At 36.2% G+C, this 24,222-nt stretch overlaps 6 protein-coding genes, 1 long non-coding RNA gene and 1 other non-coding gene across 8 annotated transcripts; 6 read left to right on the top strand and 2 right to left on the bottom strand.

Moving 5' to 3' along the window:
- Positions 1-214: 214 nt before the first annotated feature.
- LOC108820239 (uncharacterized) lies at positions 215-3,024 on the bottom strand. Its single transcript, XM_018593209.2, has 5 exons — positions 2,438-3,024; positions 1,305-1,757; positions 908-1,217; positions 701-826; positions 215-596 (listed from the first exon to the last, which is right to left on the bottom strand). Exons 1-5 carry the CDS (start codon positions 2,825-2,827, stop codon positions 583-585), a joined length of 1,293 nt encoding a protein of 430 aa, XP_018448711.1. The 5' UTR covers positions 2,828-3,024; the 3' UTR covers positions 215-582.
- On the top strand, positions 1,823-1,908 carry TRNAY-GUA (transfer RNA tyrosine (anticodon GUA)). The gene is given in 2 exon segments: positions 1,823-1,859; positions 1,873-1,908. It is a non-coding gene; the product is annotated as a tRNA-Tyr (tRNA).
- A 1,397-nt stretch (positions 3,025-4,421) lies between the features above and the next one.
- LOC108843694 (ubiquinol oxidase 4, chloroplastic/chromoplastic) lies at positions 4,422-6,727 on the top strand. The gene is made up of 9 exons (XM_018616948.1): positions 4,422-4,765; positions 4,861-5,050; positions 5,146-5,239; positions 5,363-5,478; positions 5,582-5,690; positions 5,769-5,837; positions 5,940-6,011; positions 6,100-6,147; positions 6,317-6,727. The coding sequence occupies exons 1-9, from the start codon at positions 4,617-4,619 to the stop codon at positions 6,523-6,525; spliced, it is 1,056 nt and encodes a 351-aa protein (XP_018472450.1). The 5' UTR covers positions 4,422-4,616; the 3' UTR covers positions 6,526-6,727.
- A 124-nt stretch (positions 6,728-6,851) lies between these two features.
- LOC108843696 (uncharacterized) lies at positions 6,852-7,989 on the top strand. Its single transcript, XM_018616950.2, has one exon. It carries the CDS (start codon positions 7,244-7,246, stop codon positions 7,862-7,864), a length of 621 nt encoding a protein of 206 aa, XP_018472452.1. The 5' UTR covers positions 6,852-7,243; the 3' UTR covers positions 7,865-7,989.
- A 1,031-nt stretch (positions 7,990-9,020) lies between these two features.
- On the top strand, positions 9,021-10,255 carry LOC108817431 (plastid lipid-associated protein 2, chloroplastic). The gene is made up of 2 exons (XM_018590114.2): positions 9,021-9,519; positions 9,597-10,255. The coding sequence occupies exons 1-2, from the start codon at positions 9,077-9,079 to the stop codon at positions 10,105-10,107; spliced, it is 954 nt and encodes a 317-aa protein (XP_018445616.2). The 5' UTR covers positions 9,021-9,076; the 3' UTR covers positions 10,108-10,255.
- Positions 10,256-11,624: 1,369 nt separating this feature from the next.
- LOC108822320 (iron-sulfur cluster assembly protein 1) lies at positions 11,625-12,834 on the top strand. Its single transcript, XM_018595369.2, has 3 exons — positions 11,625-12,019; positions 12,181-12,235; positions 12,520-12,834. The coding sequence occupies exons 1-3, from the start codon at positions 11,722-11,724 to the stop codon at positions 12,641-12,643; spliced, it is 477 nt and encodes a 158-aa protein (XP_018450871.1). The 5' UTR covers positions 11,625-11,721; the 3' UTR covers positions 12,644-12,834.
- Positions 12,835-13,603: 769 nt separating this feature from the next.
- LOC130508028 (uncharacterized) lies at positions 13,604-14,620 on the bottom strand. The gene is made up of 2 exons (XR_008942679.1): positions 14,358-14,620; positions 13,604-13,938 (listed from the first exon to the last, which is right to left on the bottom strand). It is a non-coding gene; the product is annotated as an uncharacterized LOC130508028 (long non-coding RNA).
- A 1,321-nt stretch (positions 14,621-15,941) lies between these two features.
- LOC108843678 (potassium channel AKT2/3) lies at positions 15,942-20,192 on the top strand. The gene is made up of 10 exons (XM_018616932.2): positions 15,942-16,611; positions 16,749-16,967; positions 17,234-17,392; positions 17,483-17,540; positions 17,616-17,927; positions 18,029-18,268; positions 18,349-18,861; positions 18,937-19,012; positions 19,093-19,551; positions 19,852-20,192. The coding sequence occupies exons 1-10, from the start codon at positions 16,394-16,396 to the stop codon at positions 19,974-19,976; spliced, it is 2,379 nt and encodes a 792-aa protein (XP_018472434.2). The 5' UTR covers positions 15,942-16,393; the 3' UTR covers positions 19,977-20,192.
- Positions 20,193-24,222: the final 4,030 nt, after the last annotated feature.

Raw genomic sequence — 24,222 nt, 5'->3', positions numbered from 1 at the left:
TGATTCCTCAGTTTGTATTTAGTCAAGAGTGTTGCGACTCTTCTAGCCCAGCTCACTTGTTATTATTTAATTAACTAATATGATTGATTGAGATCTTAATATAAAAATGACTTTTCCCTTGAAATCTTATTACAAAGCTGTATTGACTTTTTAATCCTGTTTTCTTTTTAAAAAAATCTGTGAAACACCTAGTCATGGATTGTATACGGTGTAATGCTACAAAATGCCATGTTTTATTCATCACTCTATACTGCAAAGCATACATATCAGAGCTAGTAACTTAAAAGTCGATACATCATACATGTCTTAGTTAAACTCAAAAACAAATCAAACATCTATACAGAATTGATACATATATATTTTAGAATCACGTACATGTGTTTGTATACTGAACCCAAAAATACTCTGTCACAACTCCGTCTTTGTAATTAAACAAAACCGAAGGAAGGGAGATAACATATCATCGCCACCGCGAAACAATGTCTACCCTTCTTCTTCTTTGTCGTCATCTCTTCTAGAGAATACAACATGCCAAAAAACAATCCACTCCTATAATTTATTATGTTTTCTCAAATACCTTATTCATGGTATGTTCACTGTAGAGAAAAAGAAAAAGAGAGAGTTACAAAAAGAATGCCATGAGAAGATTATGTTTAAAACAAGAGAAGTTGGACTCCTAAGACAATATATATATACATACCGATTGTTTTATTGAGCAACCATAGAAGAAGAGCAAGTTCAATGCCGAAAATGGTATGCAGCCATGATCTATCCACAAGGAATCCATACACTGTGATCCCAGCTCTGTTGTTCTCTAGATACGTCACTGCAAAACGGAACAATCATCAAGTATTCAGTTTCGTAGTTTTGCTAAGTGTTTTTTAACCAGAAAAAAAAAATATCTTACCAAGAGCTTGACGTTTTTGATAAGAAATGGTATTGGCGTAGATAGGATGTATCTTGGTATTGTCAAGTTCATCGTCTCCTTCTCCTTCCTCATCATCAGATAAATCCATCTCATTCCTACATGTTGAAATCTGTGACTCAACATTTGAAGCTGTAGGAGTTTCTCCATCATGAAGGTTCTCAAACGAGTCTACCGTGGCGCACACGTTCCATTTAGCTGCAAGGCTTGTTACAGATTGAGCTTTGTGAGTTATCTTCGTTGCACTTCTCAAACATATGAATACTCCCGTAACCAAACTCAACGAACATAACTGTAATAAAAACACACACATTTGATTAGTACTAATTAATCCAAACATTTATAAATCATCTTGTAATGTTCTTAAAAGAACTCTTACCGCAAGCTCCCCAACTTCGTAGATATTAACAGCAACACTAGCTCTCGTGGTGGTAAGCAACGCCATGAACTGAGTACCGGTGACGAGAATCAAAGACAAGAGAATGAATCTCCTGAAACGATGGCTAACAATCCTCAGATTACGACGGATCTTTTGGTGCTCGGCGAGTGCTGAGCCGACGTCGGTGATCTCAGAGGCGAAGCAGCGTGCGAAGTCGTTGAGACGGAGAGTCTGGAGGTGACATGTGATCTGGTAGAGGATGCAGACGGTGATGAAGATGGCGTTACGGTAAAGCCAAGAAGAGAGCTGGAGAGTGCATGCGACGACGTTGCTTAGAAGAGGGTTGATGAGGTAAGGAATCTGGTTGGAGCCGGAGACGTACCACCAGATTCTGTAGGTTGCTTCGAGTGTTAGTGATGGGAGGACGAAGATCATTAGCCGTTTCTTTGATCTCTGTTAATCATAGAACAAACAGAGGAAACAAAATTTAATTAGACTAAAACCTTACTAAACAACATCCGACCTTAGCTCAGTTGGTAGAGCGGAAGACTGTAGTCTGTGACAGCAAATCTTTAGGTCGCTGGTTCGATTCCGGCAGGTCGGATTTATTTTTACTTTTTCTTAAGATTCTTTTTTTTTTTTGTAATCTACGAAAAGAGAAGAAGAAAATGAAGCGTGACGCTTCAACAAGAAATAAAAAAAAAACAAAATTTTGTCGGCCACAAGAAATATGATTGTTTAGATATTTTATGAATCATTTTCAAATAATTTCAACCTTTTTTGAACGATATACATCAAAAGATTCGCAGCTTTGAATGGTTTATTTTAAATTAAAACATGAAGATTCAAAAAAAAAAAACTGAAATGTTGAAAAAATTCAAAAATAAGTGAAAAATGATTGTTGGATTTACTATGTTCTGCAATGAAAAACGAGACTGGAAATTAATAACTAGTAAATATATGTCAGTTTCTAGCTTCCTATCACATCAATAACATCGTTTGGTAAAGCTTCTTCTTCTGTTTTCTTTTGGAACTATTAGGTAGCCTTTGTAATATCATCCTCTCTAATATTTCGATCCAGAACGATTTTAATGATTTTAACAAATTAAAAGAAAAAACAAAACTAACTTTACCTGAATCTCAGCTTCGTATTCGATCCGAACCTTGTCGCTAATATCCCACAACTTGTCGAGGAACAAGAACCGTCTCATCCCGAACTTCCTGGACCAATAGGAGAGGCTAACGAACGAGATTCCTGCGAAAATCGAGAGAGAAAGCTGAACCACGGCGTCGTAGGGGCGTCGGTGGTGGAAATCGCAGTCGGAGCATACGAGGACGAAGTGGGAGATGATCGGAACGCCGACGACGAGGAGGAAGAAGACGGACCAGGAAAGCAGAGCGGTGCCGCGATTGTTGGACTGGTCGAACCAGAGGACGATGCTGAGGAAGGGGAAACGCGACGCCGGAAACTCAGGGTGGAGCAGATGTTCCCGAGATCCTTGCTCTGATGATGGCTTCTCCATGAAAAAGGGTAGTTTCGGGATTTGGAAAATTTTGAAGAGGATTCTTCGGGTGAAAGTACAAAATAAAGAGGGAAATCGCGTTGATTTTATGGTTTTGTATAAGAACCACCTGTAATCTTCTGTTTAAATAGTAAAGTTTTCGTGAGTTTATTTAATTTAAATATTGTTTATTTTTTAAACACACACGTATTGATAACATTTGGGCCTTTATGTTTTTGTGGTAGTTTCCTGATTTTTAGATATTATGTATGTGGTTTGCTGATTGATTGTTTGTTCGAAAGAGAGTTTTGTTTACACTTCTGCTTAACAATAATTAAACTGAAGCTAGTGGAATGGTGTACGTAATCAAATGAGGCAATGATTAGTTTATTACATGTTTATCGTTTCGGAATTTGACTCTATATGACTTTCGACTCCAGCTGAATTTGTACAAACAAAAAACATAATTTTATCTGGCCATTGTCAAAAAAATTACCATAACACAACAAACAACACATTAGTTCCAGGCATTTACTGATACTAATATTAGTTATGAATTTTCTCCAAAAAAAAATTAGTTATGAATCACAGTTTATCAAAGTAGCAGGCTGAATTTGGAAAAATTGTTTATCAAAGTTTAAAACAATCTCACGATATTAACCTATGTGGCGTGAAGTCATATTTTAGATTTATTTAAGTACCGAAAAATATTTATCCGTAAGATGCATTTTTTTAGAAGATTGGTTTAAATTCTTTTGTAAATTTGAAATATTCAAATTAATTTAAAAAGGAATTTCTTCTATATACAAAATATTGATGTTTTAGTTTTTTTTTCTTGTATACAAAATACTGATATTCTCTTTTTTTTTTGTATTCTACGAATAATATGTGTAATATTTATTTTCTAAAAAAAAGAAATTTTTTTTTTCTTTTAGGAAAGTCACAAATGCAATTGTATTCAGGCGGTTAATAGTTAATCTACCTCCTAGTCCTACAATAGTAGGTCGGAATGTTGGAGAGTTTCACGGGATACAAAATGGGTTTATAGGTAAGACGTGGCACCAATTTCACATAAAGTTATTCTAGGCCTAGAATATAGACCGGATCGGAACATTTGACATTGTCGGATCCTTTCTGATCATTTTGTCTTACTAAAAACACTAAAGCTTTTTATTATTGCCGTATAATATGTCTCTCTTTTAACACAATATCCCCAAAGTTATCTTACTGTTCATAGGAATATAAATCACACTGAGTAATTACATCAAGTTATTTTTTTTCACTTTGGTAGTTTATTTATCTTTTTTTGCTATTTTAAAATTACAACACATCGTCAAAAGATTACGGGAGGATTGAATCACAAACAGCAGTTTCTAGCCATACAGATGTTCGAAATGTTTGGTTACCTTCACGAGGTAGAATATCCAATTCATCTTCTCGTTAATTAATTCGTACAAGATGACGTGTCCCGTGTATGGGCTAAGGCCCATAACGTTATCAGTCTATGCGTGATTCCTGGGCCTTACTTCATTCTAAGACCATAACTTAACCCGTGTCGGATCATTTGACTTAATCGGATCTTTTTTTTGGTAGGAAAATTCACCGGCCATAATTGTTCGATGCGTCGATGTAGATGGGCATGAGAGAAGAACCCATCAGAATATCCGCCCACCATCCTCGGGAACCCATATTCGTTTTCGTCTTCTAACCCGCAAATTCCTCGAAATATCTCCATCTTTTACGAGAAAAATCAAACCTTTACTTGTCTTCCCTGTGAATTTTCTGCTCTCTATTGGATTCCTCGAAGGAGATGATGGCAGCTACGGTGGCGATTTCAAGGATCTCCGCACGGCCTCTAGTCGCTCTTCGACGCTCCACAGCCGCTTCCGTTTCGCACAGCTCCTCTCGCCAGTTTCTTCTTCGTCATCGTTCTACCTCATCTCCTCGCCTGCTTTCCAGGTTGCGTGATTTGATAAAATTATTAAGTTTTTGTCTTTCATCAGTTACTAAGTTTTTTATTGACTTGTTTTGCTGTTTCTTTGCAACGTTTTCAGGAACGTTAATCGAGTTAAAGCGACGACTTTGCAAGACGATGAAGAGAAAGTTGTGGTTGAGGAGAGTTTTAAAGCAAAGACTTTTCCTGGTAAAGAGGCACTACTCGAGGAGACAGATACGAGTTCTTCGACTAGTGATCTGGAGTCTTGGGTCATCAAGCTCGAGCAAGGAGTCAATGTCTTCCTTACTGTAAGGGTCTCTTTATTAGAAGAATTGTTTGTTCAAAATAACCTGTTCCTCTAACTGACTGAACTGCTGTCTCGTGTCTTTTTTTTTCGAATTAGGATTCGGTGATTAAGATACTTGACACACTCTACCATGACCGAACCTATCCGAGGTTCTTTGTTCTTGAAACCATTGCTAGAGTCCCTTATTTTGGTAAGTGCATCCCTCTGTAGAGGCATACATTATGTATATGTCTTCTTCCTTTTCTCTATCAATAGTTTATGCAGCTTGCTGAATGCGGAACATAATGCTTAGTTTATGTGTGCTCTATTTCAGCTTTTATGTCAGTGCTACACATGTATGAGACCTTTGGTTGGTGGAGGAGAGCTGATTACTTGAAAGTTCATTTTGCTGAAAGCTGGAATGAGATGCACCACTTGCTCATCATGGAAGTAAGAAGAATCTCAAAGTTTTTCGTTTTTTTTACTAGTTTCATACTCTTTTTAACTCACATAGTTGGTTAAAAGTGGTGAAAACGCATTGATTATTTCACAGGAACTGGGTGGAAACTCATGGTGGTTTGATCGTCTTCTGGGCCAGACCGTAGCAACCTTTTATTACTTCATGACGGTGTTCTTGTACATCGTTAGCCCGAGAATGGCATGTAAGTTTCTTCTAAAACCGTCAATCTATTCTACAAAACTGCTTCTGGTAGACATGAACCTGTGTGTTACCGATGCAGATCACTTTTCAGAATGTGTGGAGAGTCATGCGTTTGAGACTTATGACAAATTTCTCAAGACCAATGGAGGTTCTTTTTTTTTTATATATATTATCATTTTAAATATTAGTTGATTTTAAATGTACACAAAAGTCTTCAAAGATCTTTACATTCCTTATTGTTGTTCATCAGAGGAGTTGAAGAAATCGCCTGCACCTGACATCGCCGTGAAATACTATACCGGAAGCGACATGTACTTATTTGGTAAAGATTTAACCTTTGTTCTCGAGTTCCTCAAATTGTCTTCGTTTTGACTTGTAGGAGTCTCTCTCTCTCTCTTTTTTGTCTGCAGATGAGTTCCAAACATCTAGAGCTCCAAATACTAGAAGGCCAGTCATAGGTAACGATTTAACCTTTTTTCTGATGTATCCATGTTTGTGAGTCTGCATATGCTATAAAGGGAGGGAGCGTTGGTTTTATATATGCAACATTGTCTTTTTAGTTTGTGATGTTGCTTTTTCTTAAAGATCTCTCTCTAAAGTTTATGTTGTGATAATGTTGGGGGGCAGAGAATTTATACGACGTGTTTATGAACATAAGAGACGATGAAGCAGAACATTGCAAGACGATGAGAGCTTGTCAGACTCTAGGAAGTCTCCGTTCTCCACACTCTGTTTTAGAAGACGAAGATTGTGATGAGGAATCAGGATGTGTTATTCCCGAGGAGGCTCATTGCGAAGGTATTGTAGACTGCCTCAAGAAATCCATTACTAATTAAATCAGGAAGATACAAGACCAAAGATGGATTATACCAAACTTATGTTAAAGAATAGATAAAAGCCAATCAATATACTTAGAAAATAAAGTAAAAAGTGTGTGAGATTCCCATTGCTATGTAGTATGTGGGAGAGAATTATTAAATAACCAACCATATGATGTAAAATTTACTTTATTCAACTAGTTAAAAATGTTTTTAATCATTCTTATTCGTCACTTCATCGTTTTATGCAACGTTGAATAAAATGTGGTTGGTTTGTCTATAATTTCTTTGTAACGATCTAAGAATAACGTTGTACACTGTGATTTACTTTTCGGAATGATGATCGTAAATGTTTCAAGTACAAAATCATTGAACGTATCATCATCAAGCTCTCACTGGTATTAGCGTTAGAGTCTCTCTCTTCCCTTTATTGGCTTTGTTGGGGAAATTATGGCGCGAAGATGACGACGTTTATGTGGACATCTAACGTGGTAAAAGCCTTGATTAATGCGCCTCTCTCTCTCTTTAATTTTACTCCTTTTTTTAACCTTTTTCTTTTAATTTTCAAATTATTTTTCCGCCACTGGGTGACTAATCAAGAACAAATACTTTCCCGCCATAAATCATCCCCCGTAGTTTATAAACAAGATCTCTCTCTCACCCTTTCATGGCGGAGCCGATCCGTCTGTTTCCCTAGTGATCATGTTTCACTATCAGAGAGTTGATTGAGTCGATAATGAGTGACTTCGACCTCGGAACGACCCAGAGGATGACGACTGAGACACACCGAACAACGATGTTTCTTGATCTTCTCCGCTGGCAGATGAGCGTTGCCGATCGTCGCACCAGGAGGAAGCGGACTCTTAGAGAACGGTTGAGACTCAAATGCATCGCATGCTGTGGCCCCACCCTCGACAACACTACTCTCCACAGTCCAACCTCTAGAGAAGACGAAATCGAAGATTTTCAAAGCGAAATCCGGTTTGTTACCGGGTCAGGCACTGGATCGGGTTCGGGTACGAATTTTGCGGCGGCTTTAGAGGCGGAGAGATATAACTGGGGAGAACCGGCGGTTGATATGACGTCGAGGAGAGTGTCGTTGATGAGTTTGCTCGATGAGACGGTAGAGAGAGTGGACGATGACGGGAGAGAAACGGAGTTATCGACGGCGTCGATAGGGACGTTGACGGGTAATGATGATTCGGTGTGCTGCGTGTGTATGGGAAGAAAGAAAGGCGCTGCGTTTATCTCTTGTGGACACACTTTTTGCAGAATTTGCTCAAGAGAACTCTGGCTGAACCGTGGCTCGTGTCCTCTTTGCAACCGTCTGATCATCGAGATCCTTGACATATTTTGAAGCCGATCGAATGGCTGTGAGTTCTCGATCAACACAAAGTTTTTACAGCTTGGTACATCTCGTTTGTTATTGAAAAATGATGTAAATTGAAAAAAAAAAATACAAGAGATTCTGTTCACAAGGCCCATTAAGTCAATTATAAGCCCAATTAACCGATGGTTTGGACGTTTCAATCTCTACCGCGCTTTACAAAACGCCAGAAAACGCTGTTAAGATATTTATCGAATGGTAGCAGATCTCGACCGTTAAAGGACCAAAGTAGTTGGCAAACTGAGCGATAATCAGAAAAAGGCCAGACAATAGTACACTGCCGAAGTTTCTAGCATCGTGTCATTTGCATGGCGCTTAACTCTCGTCGAGAACTAGAGATGATAAAGAGCAACTTTCCTCAACAATAATTTCTGTCTTTCCCTAAATATTTGTTTTTTTTTTGTTTTTTGCAGAGAAGCTGTTAATAATGTATTTTGTTTATTTCAAACTTTCGCAAAAGTACACAAGCATTTAAAGGACATTATGTAACACACGTCATACTATTAATATGACAAAAGACAAAATTCAATGACTTCTATGACTTTCGGTTTGAAGATCTAATTAATAGCATTGAATCACATCGTAATTACAGATTATGATTAGCAGTACTCCCTCCATTTCATATTATTTGTCGTTTTAACCTTATGCACACATATTAAAAAAATATTTAATTTTACATATTTCCAAAATAAAAATACTATTACCAATACACCTAACCATATATCAACCAATAGAAAAATAAAATAGAGAATATTGTCAATAAATTTTGCATTGAAACCCAAAAACGACATTTATTTTGAAACAAAAAATTTCCTCTAGAACGACAAATAATTTGAAACGGAAGGAGTATTTGTTTTCTGTGTGTAAAATTGTACTCCTAGTTTCAGAATCCCTGACTAGTCCTTTATGCATTTTGAAAATTAGTCAGCATGAGCCAAAAAAGCCCAAAACAATTATCGCCTCAGACCATCAGACGACACGGCACGAGGCTTAAGATGTTGATTAACTTTGAGCTTACCAATTTATGTGGCTAACATTTATTACCCCTCGTGATTTGGTTTGAGAAGTGAGATTACGCCATTTGCCAAATCAGCAGTAATGGCTATAAATTAGTACTCGTGTGTATTTTTTTTCTTGTTCACTAGCTTCGAAGATTCTTTCGAATAATCAAAAAAAAAAAAAATGGCGACGGTTCAGTTCTTCAACCAATTCCCCTGCAAAACCCGAGTCCAAAGCTCATCAAACTCAAAAACCATCCCCAAGCCACAGCCCCTGGTGCAGATGAGCACGCTCACTCGCCGTCCGTTGTTCTCTCCCGGAGAATTCGCCGTTTCTCGTGCGGACATCAGAGTCAGAGCCATCGATGCGGACGACGAGAGCGTTCCAGAGACGAGTGAGGGAGGATCTGCTCTATTGCTGGCGGAGGAAGCAATCGAATCGGTGGAAGAGACGGAGGCTCTCAAGAGATCGCTGGTGGATTCCTTGTACGGCACAGACAGAGGTTTGAGCGCATCGAGCGAGACTCGAGCCGAGATCGGAGATCTAATCACACAGCTCGAGTCCAAGAATCCTACGCCAGCTCCTACCGAAGCTCTCTTCCTTCTCAACGGCAAATGGATCCTCGCGTAAGTCTCTCTCCCAGACACAAACTCTATCCCTTTGTGTTATAACTTTTTTTTAATTTTCCACTCTTTTTTTGCAGGTACACATCGTTCGTTGGTTTGTTCCCGTTGCTCTCACGAGGGATCGTGCCGTTAGTTAAAGTCGACGAGATCTCACAGACCATCGACTCAGACTTCTTCACGGTCGAGAACTCTGTTCTGTTCGCTGGTCCGCTGGCTACGACCTCGATCAGCACCAACGCCAAATTCGAAATCCGGAGCCCCAAACGCGTCCAGATTAAGTTCGAGGAAGGTGTGATCGGGACTCCTCAGCTGACGGATTCGATCGAGATCCCGGAGTACGCTGAGTTTCTTGGACAGAAGATTGATCTTGCTCCGGTCAGAGGGTTGCTTACATCGGTACAAGACACGGCTTCGTCTGTGGCGAGAACCATATCGAGCCAGCCACCGTTGAAGTTCGCTTTGCCAGGGGACAATGCACAGTCGTGGCTGCTCACCACTTATCTGGACAAGGATATTCGGATCTCTAGAGGAGATGGTGGAAGCGTCTTTGTGCTTATCAAAGAAGGAAGCCCTCTCTTGAATCCTTGAGTTAATAGCTCCTCATAATCTATCACCACCTTTTTCATGCCAAGTGTTTGTCATAGGTTTTTACTTTAATCGTTTGTCTTAACTTGGGTGATATGGTAATTAAGAAATAATGTTTGTAACTGATATACAAGTACAAATGCTTAAGATTCTCCTACTCTTTAATTTGGTCAAAACACTCCTAATGAATTTATAAATTATCACTAAAGATTATTGCTTAATGTTTTATCAAATTTCAATCCTAAAAAAAATCATGAATTGTGATTAATTAATAGGCTGTGTTATTTTAACAACCAAAAAGTTCATAAAAATGTTTTTGTACCGGGGTCAATCATAAACCTATATATATAAACTGATAAAAAATTGCCGATCAAAAAAAGATATATAATTATTCATAGATGGTTAAAATAAGTTTACAAAAAGTATTTTCCTATAGCCTAATTTTTTTTGTTAAGATTGGATTTTTAAAATGTTTAAATAGTTTTTAACAAAAAAATAAAAGAATCACTAAAAACTATTCACTGACATAATTTTGTAATACTATTTTCATAATTTTATTTCTATAGATTTTTCACAGTTATTTTAAAAAATTAAATTAAAAATCTCCAAAAAAATTTAAAGACTAGATAATTCACAAAAACTTGTGAGTACATTGGTAGCTTTCATGTTATATCAAATTCTAAATAAAATCCAAAGATAAATATAGAAAATTAAATTAAAAATGTAAAAGAAAATAACTTGAACATACAAGATGTTTTTGGTTTAAAAAAACATACAAGATGTTTTATATTTCTAGCTCACAAAAAGCAGAAATGAAATGGTATGCTAACTTTGATTTTAAAAAAAGGTAGGCTGGTGTTCAAAAAAAAGAAAGAAAAAAGGTAGGCTATGTAAGAGTTTTTGACTATTTCAAAATCTGAGTTTTATGTTTTGCAATAAAAAAATATAAATATATAATATTTTAAAATTTTGTAATATTTTATTGTATTTAAAGTGGATTTAAATTATAAATGAACATATAATCAGAATAAATATGATTTTAAGTCTCTATTATTACTTGGCCAATTAGATTAAGCTTTTGTTTTTGTTGTTTCAATTTTTATAGAGTCAAACTACAATATTTGGTGGGGTCATTATATTTTTTCATAAAGAAAAACTTGTATTTTATAAATAAGGTGGAGTCATCTGACCCCTCCATCATCTGTTGTTCCGTTTCTGTGGATGATTGTGGTTAGATGGTAAGAAGATAAGGTCGAGGTCTTAACACATTTCATGTTTGATCTATTTACTATGCGAAACTAATTCACAATTATCTTAGAAATATGGGTTAAGATCTACCTGTAGCTTGTATTTTTTTTTTTGGGATTAGTCTGGGGTGACCACAAAGAAAATTATAAAACGTAACAATCGTTGCAAAGAAAAAGTCATTCCATTCGATTAGCGTGTCACTTTACCTAAAATAAAAACAAAGAAAATATCGGACAAACCGTCCACGTGTTCTACCTTATGTCCGAACCGAACGGTCTTCTCCTAACCACATAAACGAAAGGGTCCTTCATTTCGATCAATATCCGCGGAACAAAGCACAACTCAAAACAAACGAACCCTAAATCAACGATGATGATGAGGCAAACTGCGAAGAAGGCTCTAGGGCTTACGTCACGCCAATCAACGCCGTGGTCCGTCGGTATCTTCCGTTCGTACCATGAGAACGTCATCGACCACTACGACAATCCCCGCAACGTCGGATCTTTCGACAAGAACGATCCCACCGTCGGCACGGGTCTCGTCGGGGCTCCCGCCTGCGGTGATGTCATGAAGCTGCAAATCAAGGTGGATGAGAAGACCGGTCAGATCGTCGATGCTCGCTTCAAGACCTTCGGTTGTGGCTCCGCCATCGCCTCTTCGTCTGTCGGTAGGTTTTAATTGTTTGGTAATATCTGGTGAAAGAGCTTCGTGCTTTCTTTCTAATTTTCTTTCTAATTTTCCGTTTCAATTAGAGTTTTTGATTGATTTATTGAATGAAGTTTACGGCTTTTGTGATTTCTGTTTTGACTGAATTTGATGTATTTTCAGCCACTGAATGGGTGAAAGGCAAAGCTATGGAGGAGGTCCTGACCATCAAGAACACGTAAGTACCGCTTGTTCTGTCTCTTACATTTGAATGTTATAATCTGGCATTAATACTTCCCAAGATGAAGGTGCTTTGTCTTCCTACGTTCTGAAGGCAATTAACATAATATGTTTTTAGTTGTTACATTACTTGAATTTGTGTTGTTTATGCTTGCTTGACCCTTTGGTTGTTGCCATACCATTTAATTTGAGAATGACTAAATGTTGTGATTTATGCTAATATCTGAAGTCCGGAATTGAATGGTGTGCCTTTCTTATATATGTAATGTTGTATTTGGCCAGTGAAATCGCGAAGCATCTCTCTCTGCCACCAGTGAAGCTCCACTGCAGTATGTTGGCGGAGGACGCTATCAAGGCAGCTGTGAAAGACTACAAGGAGAAGCGTGTGAAGACGAACGGTGCTTGAGAAACCCACACAGGCTTGAATTCCTTCTCTTAATTGTTTATACCATTATGTGTGTTTATATGATGGTGAAAACAGGGGAGGTGTAAAAGAGGACCTATATCGTATGTTCCCTTAAGGTTCAAGTTTGAATAAACTCTGTTTGACAAAAACATGTGAGAAGAATATGATTTGCTTTTTATTTTTGCCCTTCAGTTTTTGATGTTTTGTAATGATTTTTCCTTTATTTATATCATGGAGTATTGATAGATTATATAAACTTCTACTAAAACGCAAAGTGATCTAAACAAATCAAGTTCCATGTTTGAGGATGGAGAAAGATACTGCATTCACATGGTATCTTCCGAAGCTTTGTCACATGTATAGTATAGGTAACAGAAACACATTCTGAATGGGTATATCGGCTATGGCCTGGATGTACACCTCGGGTATCTTGCGTTCGCTCTTCACCACTTTGTCACCCTTATAAATCAAGCAACGTTCCCGTGCACTTGACTGGTTTGAATACAAAAAAAAGTGTCTAATATCTCGATGCAGTCACCACCTTCCACTTCTGTAAAACATATAATCACATACAAATCTTTTTTAGATGTACAGCCAATTGCAGATACTTGACTGAAAATTTGAATACGTATATTATTATATCATCTTATGAACTTGTTGGAGAATGAAGGAGGATGGAGAGAATGAAGGAAGGAAAGCAACAACAACAACTGTGGTAGATGCAAAGATTAGAGAAGAGCTCTGGTCCTTTTGTTATTTTTTTAAGCCACCATTCAGGGTAACCATGAAGTTGAAAACTAGCTTGTCACCTCATGTCCCGTTTGTCCCCAGCATTTCATGTTTTTGGTGATTTTTACAGCGAGCTAAGTTTCAGGGGGTGAGGAGGGGATTATCGCGTATACGCGATTCCGGTTTATAATTACTACAGAACGTCAACGAGGTCACCGCAAAACAAAGAGAAGTACTAAGGAACCATTATATAAACTTAATCACCGCAAACAAACAGAACACAAATCATGGTATAACAAAGTAGAATACAACACACTCGAATCAAATTGCAACACATTCACACAAAGTGACATCGTCTTCAATATTTTTTTTGTAATTTGATCATGCTGTGCTCAAACCCCCGATTCCATAGCAGCACATACAAGCCCTCGATTTAGGAATGCATATGCCGTCAATAAAATTTCTTCCAGGCGCCTTGAGGCATCTCTCCTTGCATACTACACCGGAGAGATCCCCATCTGTACAGAGACCGTATGGAGCGACACCCATTTTCATGGGCGATGCAACTGCTTCCCCAGTTTGAAGAAATGAATTAATGTTATTTATGAGGTCAAAAAAGGATTTAAACCATATTAAAGCGTCTTAATCTTTATACTTGTCTACCTTGCTTAACAATACAGGTTATGTTCTTTGTTTTCTCGAACAAGTCGCATCAGTTAAAATTTACGAAATAATTTATATGTTTTCTATTTTTTGCTAAAAAGAATCTATATGTTTCTCAGTTATTCATTGGATACAAGATCTTTGTAAACCATCAGATAATATGTTGTATGTAAACAGTTACAACATATTTGAGTCAATTCAATATGTATACTTTGATCTGGCTAACTAGTAAATGGATTACAACATATAGAAGAGAAGCATTTGTGCGTTGCTAATTAGTTCTCTAAACAAATATTTACTTTTTTGTTTTATACGTACGAACCTGTAGGGGATTGCATGATGGAGAAACAAACAAAAACTGCAGCGAAAACAGCTATGCTCAATCTTAAGCTCCTCATTGCTCTGCTTTCTTTCTTTTTTTTTTTTTTTTAGATAGCCAAAACGGAGGTTTTAATTTATAGCACACTCTGGCGTTATAGAGGGCATCGAAGGGTCAACGATCACAAAAGTGATCACATGCTTTCATTTACCTAACAGTACTGTATTATAATATATGCAACGTGCCTCCGACATTATCTTAGATCGAAGGTACTCCCTTCCCTCTGTTTCAAAATAGTTGAAGTTTTAGACTATGCACAATTATTAAGAAAATTGTTTTTTTACTCTAAAAATTATGATTAAAATATAAATTTAAAACAATTTAACCAATTACAAAATACACTATAGAATATCATTGGTTATACAGTTTTTGATAAAGTAAAAAGTCACATTGAAAAATGAAAACATCATCTATTTTGAAACATTAAAACTTCCTAAAACTTCATCTTCATCGGTGATTTTTACACATTTTTTACGCGCCCGTATTAAATTTTAATCTGAAACTAAAAGGCTCTGCACGGGATCTAACTCGCCTGTTGTTCTAAATCTCTAGACGAAAATCAAAACGTTAGTTACCTGGTAACTGATGAACATAACGCTCGAGATCAGTTAAAACAAGTGAGTTGACAAATTTGGAGCTTCAGAAGACATTGCCTTCCTTTTGCCTAGACATTATTTTGGAAAAAAAATCTCCAGGAATCTCTAGAACTCTGTCTGAAAGGCAGATCTTCATAACTTTTCTGCTTACCATGATTGCTGGTGAATGGAAGCCTACGATCTGCTCTGAATTCATCAGAAGAATAGCTTGGCGATGCAAATGCCCTACCAGCATAACGTGGCTCACCGAGGTTAGGTTTCAGAAAAACAGTCCAAGTTGGCTTCCATGTGCCCCCTCTCACCGGTGACTGCATTTGGGCCTATTTCTCTTATTACTTAATATACCAATAGCTAAGACAAAATTTGGTTCTCACAGTTTATACAAGACTTGGTAAGTTCTGCGATTTGAGGCATTGTTTTCTCAAATTTAATATTGAGTTTTATCTTGTTAACAATTTTTCAGACAACTTGATGGTTTTCTTCTTATCGAACTTGGCAGGTTACTTGGAAGGAAAGTAACGTGGATGAAGTTAGGCAACATGGTGAAGGAGCAAATTAGGCGTTGTGATACACTTCCGTACGGGATCATAATGACATTTCTCCTACAACCAAAGTACAATCAGAATCGGTTATAATTATCTTTCACTTTGTTGTGCCTTTTTGTAAGCTAACCATGTGACTATGTGAGTGCCTCAAAAGCCAACTTAAGAATATATGATCAATCTAAATGAATACTATACCGAAGATGACTACACGAATAGAGAAATATATCGTCTTTTCCGCCTAAAAAAATAAAAACTGGTCCCATGCATTTCTCAACTGGAATCTAATTCCTTTTTAATCTCATAAGTTTCTTCTGCTTCATATACCCGCTAGTCAATGTGCTTAAAAAGTACACACAACATTCTCTCTAAGTATGCGGGAAACGTAGCGTTACAATGTCCTCTTAATCTCTTCTATATTCTCAACATAGAGTTTAAAAGTTGCTAATGATAACATTGGGACCCTCAAAGAGTCTTAAATCCACGTTTTGCATCATTCTCAGACTCAACCATTACCTATCTAATCTCTTTTGTGGCCCCCATCTATCACACTTCACACCTTATCTTCCAAAACATTTTAAATCAACTAATTTTCTTCCCTTATTTATTGTGACTCGTCCTCCAAAAATAAAAGCTTTGTTCCCCACAAAAGCTTCCCCAATCTCACTCATTTGACAATAGGACCACCACCACCACGTACGGTTTGCACCATAGGCACCACAAACTCCCTCTTCCTTGCAATAATTACACCATCCACCAGAACGTCTCTCTTTCTTTCTTTCTCTCTTTTTATGTTAGTTTACCTTAACAATTTTGTTTCTTCATCGAGGTGTTGAATATAATGGACCTCAAGTACTCAGCAGCATCCCACTGCAACTTATCTCCAGACGTGATGAAGCATCATCGAGGAAAAGAAAGAGATGAAGAGCATGATGCTTCTTCTCTCAGCTTGAACAACTTGTCAAAGCTCATTCTTCCTCCGCTTGGTGTTGCTAGCTATAACCAGAATCAAATCATTTCTAGTGGATGGGTCATCTCACCCTTGGATTCAAGATACAGGTACTTAACCGACATATTCTTCTTATTATCTATTGTCTCTGTGAACAAAACTACCGAGTTAATGGAAGTTGAATGATGATTAGTGATCTTGTAATAAGGTAAATAAGTATACTAATGACTATGTGTGGTTGACTCAGGGGGTGGGAATCATTTATGGTGCTTTTGGTTGCATACTCTGCGTGGGTTTACCCGTTTGAAGTCGCGTTTCTGAACTCCTCACCAAAGAGAAACCTCTGTATCGCAGACAACATCGTAGACTTGTTCTTCGCTGTTGACATTGTCTTAACGTTCTTCGTTGCCTACATAGACCGAAGAACACATCTTCTTGTCCGTGAACCCAAACAGATTGCAGTGAGGTCAGTCTCTCTGTTGTTCAGGATCTTTTTAGTGTCAACCTTTGATTAGTTTGTGAGAAGACGACAAAGTTTAGGTGACTCTTGTGTGCCCACACCATGTGATTCTTTATTTTTTTACTCATCAGCAATTAGACAAAATTACTGGATATGGAAAGTACAGAAAGATTCCCTCTATAAATATTCAGTGGACCAAAAGGTTTTGTAATAATTGTGTAGGTAGGAGGGTACTAACTAATAAAAATGATATTTTAATTCTCTCATTAAAGGTACCTTTCTACGTGGTTCTTGATGGATGTTGCATCCACTATACCCTTTGATGCAATTGGATACTTAGTCACCGGCACAGGCAGGTTGAACCTCACTTGTAATATCTTGGGACTGCTCAGGTTTTGGAGACTCCGACGCGTCAAACACCTCTTCACAAGGTACACACATATGGCTCCTTGTCATGTCTATGATCAAACCCTTTTATGAGAAACTGACATAAACATCACATGTTTCACGTGTTGTTTCAGACTAGAGAAGGACATAAGATTCAGCTACTTCTGTATCCGCTGCATTCGACTTCTCTGTGTGAGTAAAGGAACTAAACGTGTCTTTTGCTATTGTAACTGCAAGAAACATGATGAGGTTTGAGTGTTGTTACAGGTGACGTTGTTTCTAGTGCACTGTGCTGGATGCATTTATTACTTGCTAGCAGACAGATATCCACATGGAAAGACATGGATCGACGCAATCCCTAGTATAAGGGACAAAAGCCTTTCAATCAAGTACATTGCTGCCATTTATTGGTCTATCACAACAATGACCACTGTTGGATATGGAGATCTCCATGCAAGCAACACAACTGAGATGGTGTTTATCACGGTCTACATGTTATTCAATCTCGGCCTCACTGCTTATCTTATTGGTAACATGACTAATTTGGTCGTGGAAGGGACTCGTCGTACCATGGAATTTGTGAGTCTGATCACTCTTTTGATTACACAATTAGTTTATTTTAATCTTTGTATTGTTTTCTTAGGGAGCTTGTTGTTGTTGTTGTCGTGGTGGTGGTGCAGAGAAATAGTATTCAAGCAGCGTCGAACTTTGTAAACAGAAACAGATTGCCACCAAGATTGAAAGACCAGATACTAGCTTACATGTGTTTGAGGTTTAAAGCAGAGAGCTTGAATCAGCAACATGTTATTGACCACCTCCCAAAATCTATCCACAAGAGCATTTGTCAACATCTTTTCCTTCCATCCGTTGAAAAAGTTTACCTCTTCAAAGGCGTCTCGAGAGAGATACTTCTTCTCCTGGTTAGAGTTACTAACTAGGGTTTTGTGGATCATGGATGACTTCTCTAAACACAGTTTTTTTTTAATTGTGTATTAATTAGGTTTCCAAAATGAAGGCTGAGTATATACCTCCAAGAGAGGATGTCATCATGCAAAACGAGGCACCAGATGATGTTTACATAATCGTATCAGGAGAAGTTGAGATCATCGACTCAGAGATGGAGAGAGATAGCGTGTTGGGCACGCTAAGGTGTGGAGACATATTTGGAGAAGTTGGAGCACTTTGTTGCAGACCTCAGAGCTACACTTTTCAAACAAAGTCTCTGTCGCAGCTTCTCCGGCTCAAAACATCGTTCCTTATTGAGACAATGCAGATTAAACAACAAGACAATGCCGTGATGCTCAAGAACTTCTTGCAGCATCACAAGAAGCTGAGTGATTTAGATGTTGGTGATCTAAGTGCACAACAAGATGGAGAGAAGGATGAAGGTTCACCTAACATTGCGTCGAATCTTATCACAGTTGTATCTACAGGCAATGCAGCTCTTCTTGATGAGATACTCAAGGCTAAGTTAAGCCCTGACATTACAGATTCCAAAGGAAAAACTCCACTGGTAACTTTATGCTTCCACCAAAAATCCAAATTTACTCATCATTAGTCATTAATTTATCTTATATTATTGTTTCAGCATATAGCAGCCTCTAAAGGCTATGAAGATTGTGTTCTAGTACTCCTAAAGCATGGATGCAACATTCACATAAGAGGTGAGCACATCATAATTAAGAAGTATATTATATATTTTAAGATTATACAGAAATGTATTAAGTACAATATTCACTTGCAGATGTGAGTGGCAACACGGCTCTATGGGAAGCAATCTCAAAGAAGCACCACTCGATTTTCAGAATCCTTTATCATTTTGCAGCCATATCGGATCCACACGTAGCTGGAGATCTTCTATGTGAAGCTGTGAGACAGAACAATGTAGAAGTAATAAAGGATCTTCTGAAACAGGGGATCAATATTGACACGAAGGACCACCATGGTTTCACAGCTTTGCAGGTCTCAATGTCCGAGAACCAAATGGATATGGTTAATCTCCTAACTACGAACGGTGCAGATGTGGTGGGTGTCAACGCAAACAAGTTCACATCATTGGAGAAGTTAAGTGTTGCGGAAAAAGAAAAAGAAAGAGTGAGTATTTTCAGAGGACATCCATTGGAGAGAAAAGCAAAAAATAGCTATGAAGCTGGGATGCTTATTTTGCTTCCTCCTTCACTGAATGATCTCAAGAAAATTGCAGGTAAAGACATGTTTTACACATTCGGTTTATGTGCATTTGAGTTTCGTACCGACCGGTTATGTTGGTAAAACGCAATGAACCAAGATTGGGATTTAGTCTTTTTGCCTTTTGGGTCTTTTGTTGGCCGGTTCTTGTTCTGGTGGTGGTACATGAGAATCAGGATTAGAGTGCAAACATGAGTATTACAAGTTTATGATGATGCATGTAGGTTGTGATCTTAGACCAGGTCTGGTTCAGTGTGCCAACCGGGTTTGGTTTGTTTTTCTTTTTAACACGGTTCGTTTTGTGTGCATGAAACAGATGAAAAGCTTGGGTTTGACGGAAGTGAGATGATGGTGACGAATGAAGATGGAGCTGAGATTGACAGTATTGAAGTGATTAGAGACAATGACAAGCTTTACTTTGTGGAGAAGATAATAATTTAGAAAACGAAGTTTAAAAACAAAAAAATGTATGAGATATAAGATTATTAGCGTGAAAAAATGAATTCGAAGTTAAAAAAAAAGCGAAGATATGATATTATTGGATGTAAAATGTATTATTGCTGGAGTAAGAAAATGTAAAAGTGATCTGGTAAACTTTTTTCGTTGTAACAGTGATCTGGTAAACATGTTCGTGTATAAATAGTGTGAATCTGAGAATGATAAATCGTACTAAATTTATCAAGAAAAAAGAAAACTAAAATTGAGCTAAAAATTATCAAAACGTAATATAATGTTACTAACTTTTCAACATTAGTAAAAAAAAGAACTTTTCAACATTAGTCTTTCATGAAAGGTGACGTGACTGTCCGTAGTACCAGTATCACATGCTATGGCTACGGTTCGAATTATTGAGTTTTATTTTTATTTCGGAACATCTTTCTGAGGTTGTACACTTTATTTTGTTTGGTATTATGGAATATAGTTAGTTGACAAAAAAAAATGGAATATAGTCGTTGAAGAGAATGATCACGTGATCATCACGTCAGTTTATGATACTTCTTTGTCAATGAATCCACACAACAATACGACTTTTTGCACCACTTGAAGTCTGGGACACAACTCCAAAAACCCTGCCTTACACATTTTATAGTAAATCAGCTTAAGTAATACAAATACAGATAAGCAAATAAACATCAAAAGTTCAATGCAACTTCGATTTTTCTCTCACGATGAAGATTACATAAATTTCTATTGTTAAATTTGGAAGTTGTGAACAACTATCATATGCAAAACATGTTTAGATTTGCATGTAATATTGGGTAATGAAGTATTGTTCAGAAGATATAGTATCAAAGGGCCAATACATAGAACCAAAATAACATTCAAACTATACCTTTAGATTTGTAATTAGTTTGAAAAATACAACTAGCTGACAATAAAATCAAACAAAAAATAGTAAAATACATGAGCATGCTGTGTAAGGACCTACCAAAGAAAAGCCTTCTCCGTTTATACATACGCGGCCCCGTCGATTACCAAACTTTAGTTCCGTTTAGCATTATTATCCAAATACGAATATATACATTTATGTTAAATTATAAGAAAATGTCCTGTTAAAGCTCTGATTAGATAAATTAAAAAAACTTTATGGTAGACAACTTTTAAAGATTAATCTGAAGAAGTCGTAACATGGTGGCAGTGTACGGATGCTGAACTGAGGAAAACTTCAGATACCAAATCCATGTAACGTCGAAGCTACGTGCAGAGGAGAGTTAGGGGTATTTATGACATTTAGTAATCAGAGACCCCACGTCATTAAATGAGTGTGAGAGTGTTATCCATCACATGGCCTTACATTATCTTATGTCTGTTTCCAAACATAAACGAGCCAACAAAATCTCTTCGCTATTATTTCTATCCTTTTTTTTCTTCGCCAGCTAATTTTTATATATTAAAAACTCATCTTTTGTGCTGAATTTCAAATCATAAATGATTTATTGCTGAAAATATGTTAATTTGATAGATATTTTTTATTCAATGTGTAAAACATAGTTATAGTTTCATGATCAAGTTTTATTCAGATCCATTGGTAATGCTCCAGCAGAAAAAGCTGAACAATACAGTATGCGCTAAAAGCGTTTAATACGCGTGGGTCCCAGGGATCACGTCCGTTCTTAATTATTTGTTTCCATCTATTAATGGGCCTCGTTTTAGCCCGTTTACTTCTCCTGGCTGCTCTTTTATCGCTAATATTTTGTATTTTTCGTAATACTCTGTGGCTTGTATTTAATTTCCTTATTGTCAACAAAAAAATAATATTTATTTTATATATTGGTGTCGTAAATAAAACATAACTTGTCAAGGTTGACAAAAGGCAAATAAATACAGAAGTTGGCAAGACAAAAGAACATAACCGAACAAAAGAATAAAAATTATTCGTGAGCTACAAGAAGAATATCAAACATAACCAGAAACTTATTTAAAATTGGTGGAAGGTAAAATGTATTTATTAAATTTATACACTGTATTAATAGAATTTAACAATTTTGACAACAAAAGAAAGGTTTATAGACTTTTTTTGTACATACACGTACAGCCGTATACGAATCGGAATGTGTATAGTCTGCGTATACGCTAGTAACTTGGTGGTTAAATATACAGTTGACAAACTCAAGTGTTTTTATGTTAAAGTATACCCTAAGTATTTTGCTATTTTATTTTCCATAAAATGCGGTCGAGGAATGTGATTTGTTGTTCTAATTATTTTTAGTCAAATTAAAGAAATGATTGAAAATCTTATGATGTATAAATAATTAAATTTTTGAAACTCGGTATCACCAATGACATCATATTTGAATTAAAAGCCACTGATAACTTTTGTGTTGTATAAGAAGAAAACAAAACAAGACGAAATGTAGAATGAAATGACTCCCGGGTTTCAGGGTAATGATAATCCTAGAAGATTTTAAACATGAAAAGGGTCAACTTCAGTTTGCAAATTTCATTCTTGTAATCCATAAAGTTTACCTTTCGTTTGCTATTTTCTCGGAAACCATTAATCATGAAACGAGAAAATATCAAGTTCCGAGGGGTCCAGGAATAAATTTTAGTGGGATTAATATTCTCCTTATTTTTATGCCTTCCACATTATGTTCATGTTTATATAAGATGAGAAGCCATATGCAATACAAAGGATGTGTTAACAAGTAAAACAACAATACTACGAAGGATATAGACGTATGTGCATGTGTAAAAAGTTGGAAATTAGTATAAGAGAAGCGAAATGCAATACAAAGGTTAAGTTAACAAATAAAAAAACAACAATGGGAAGGATAGTATTTGGCTATTTGTTTTGAAGTATGGCGTTTGTCTTGGAAAAGTGTAAATAAAATAAAATTTGGCTATTTGTTTTTTAATTAGGAGTTGTTTGGAGTCTAGACCCAGGTCCAAAATAATTTCCCTAGTTGAAAACCGTTGTTGTAATGTCAAAATGTGGAATAAATCTTTTTTTTCCAACAGAAATCGAACTAAATGCATTATAGAACTTATTCCAAACACTAAACTACTAGTTCAATCTTTCTCAAAAAAAAAAACTACTAGTTCAAAAGAACTATTGGCATAAAATGATAATATGAGTCTCAAAATGATTTTCAAATAATCAACTGTAGTTTAGCATAAGTTATACTTGAAAAGTCTCGTCATGAGCTGGATTTTAAATATGAATTTGGCGATCTACATACGAAAACCTACAGTTTGGTTAGCTTTGTCTCCTGAAATATAGAAGTGATTCATATGGTCTATATTTGCTTAAAATCAAAGTTAGGTGAGGAGAGTTAATGAGTTGGGTCGTATATACATGGAGAGAAAGAGCTTCAAGGTCTTCAGGATCAACTATTAATGGTGAACTAATAATAACAATTAACAAGTAATAAACAATGCTGCAAAAGGAAAAAAAGAATAGCATATGAAAAATGGTGCATGATGATTTCTTTGATATTACGTAGATTAAGGTATCCAAATAAATAAATATATTTTTTGAATTTTTTTTACTAATATTAATAAACAAATAAATTGTTGTAGAAAATTTTTAAGATTGATTATTTCAACACACTCACGAAACAAGTTCTAGTTTCCTTTGAATCTAGATTTAAAAAATTCAAAAATACGGAAAACCTTTTAGATTCTTGTTTGCTTAAGGTAAACAAATGCAAGTGATGATACCTTTAGGTTATCATGCTTGAATTTAGATTTTTTTTTAAAAAAATGAGACGCATTCAGACATAACTGATGATATTTTTTATGGTAGTAAAAATTCTTTGAAAATCATTATCTAAAAAAGTTAGAAAATCTATTGAAATGTTTGATTTTTAATAAAAATGAATAATTATTATCAAAACATAAAATTTTCTTGATGTATATTGTTGACTATTCTGGTAACGATCACCACATCTGAAATAAAGTATCTTGAAGCTAGAGTTGGCAAAAAATTAGTTGTTGTTTATCATATCATAAAAAAGTTAAATGAATAGATTATATTATCAATTGAAACGTAAATGGCTGAAAAGCTTGACTATGTAAGTCTAATAAATTCTTTTATAAATAAAAATGTAAGAAAATCTATATTTAAATACAGACTATGAATTTTGATTTTTAAATGAAAATTTAATTGTTTTAATACTATTTTGTAGTTTTGAAAAATTTTGTACAAAAGCATAATTTTAAATTTTGGATTAGGACATTATATAAG

This window comes from Raphanus sativus, chromosome 2 (genome assembly GCF_000801105.2).
Source record: "Raphanus sativus cultivar WK10039 chromosome 2, ASM80110v3, whole genome shotgun sequence".
Classification (NCBI taxonomy): domain Eukaryota; kingdom Viridiplantae; phylum Streptophyta; class Magnoliopsida; order Brassicales; family Brassicaceae; genus Raphanus; species Raphanus sativus.
Note: the sequence above shows the minus strand (reverse complement) of the source record. Positions and strands in the feature narration are given on the sequence as shown.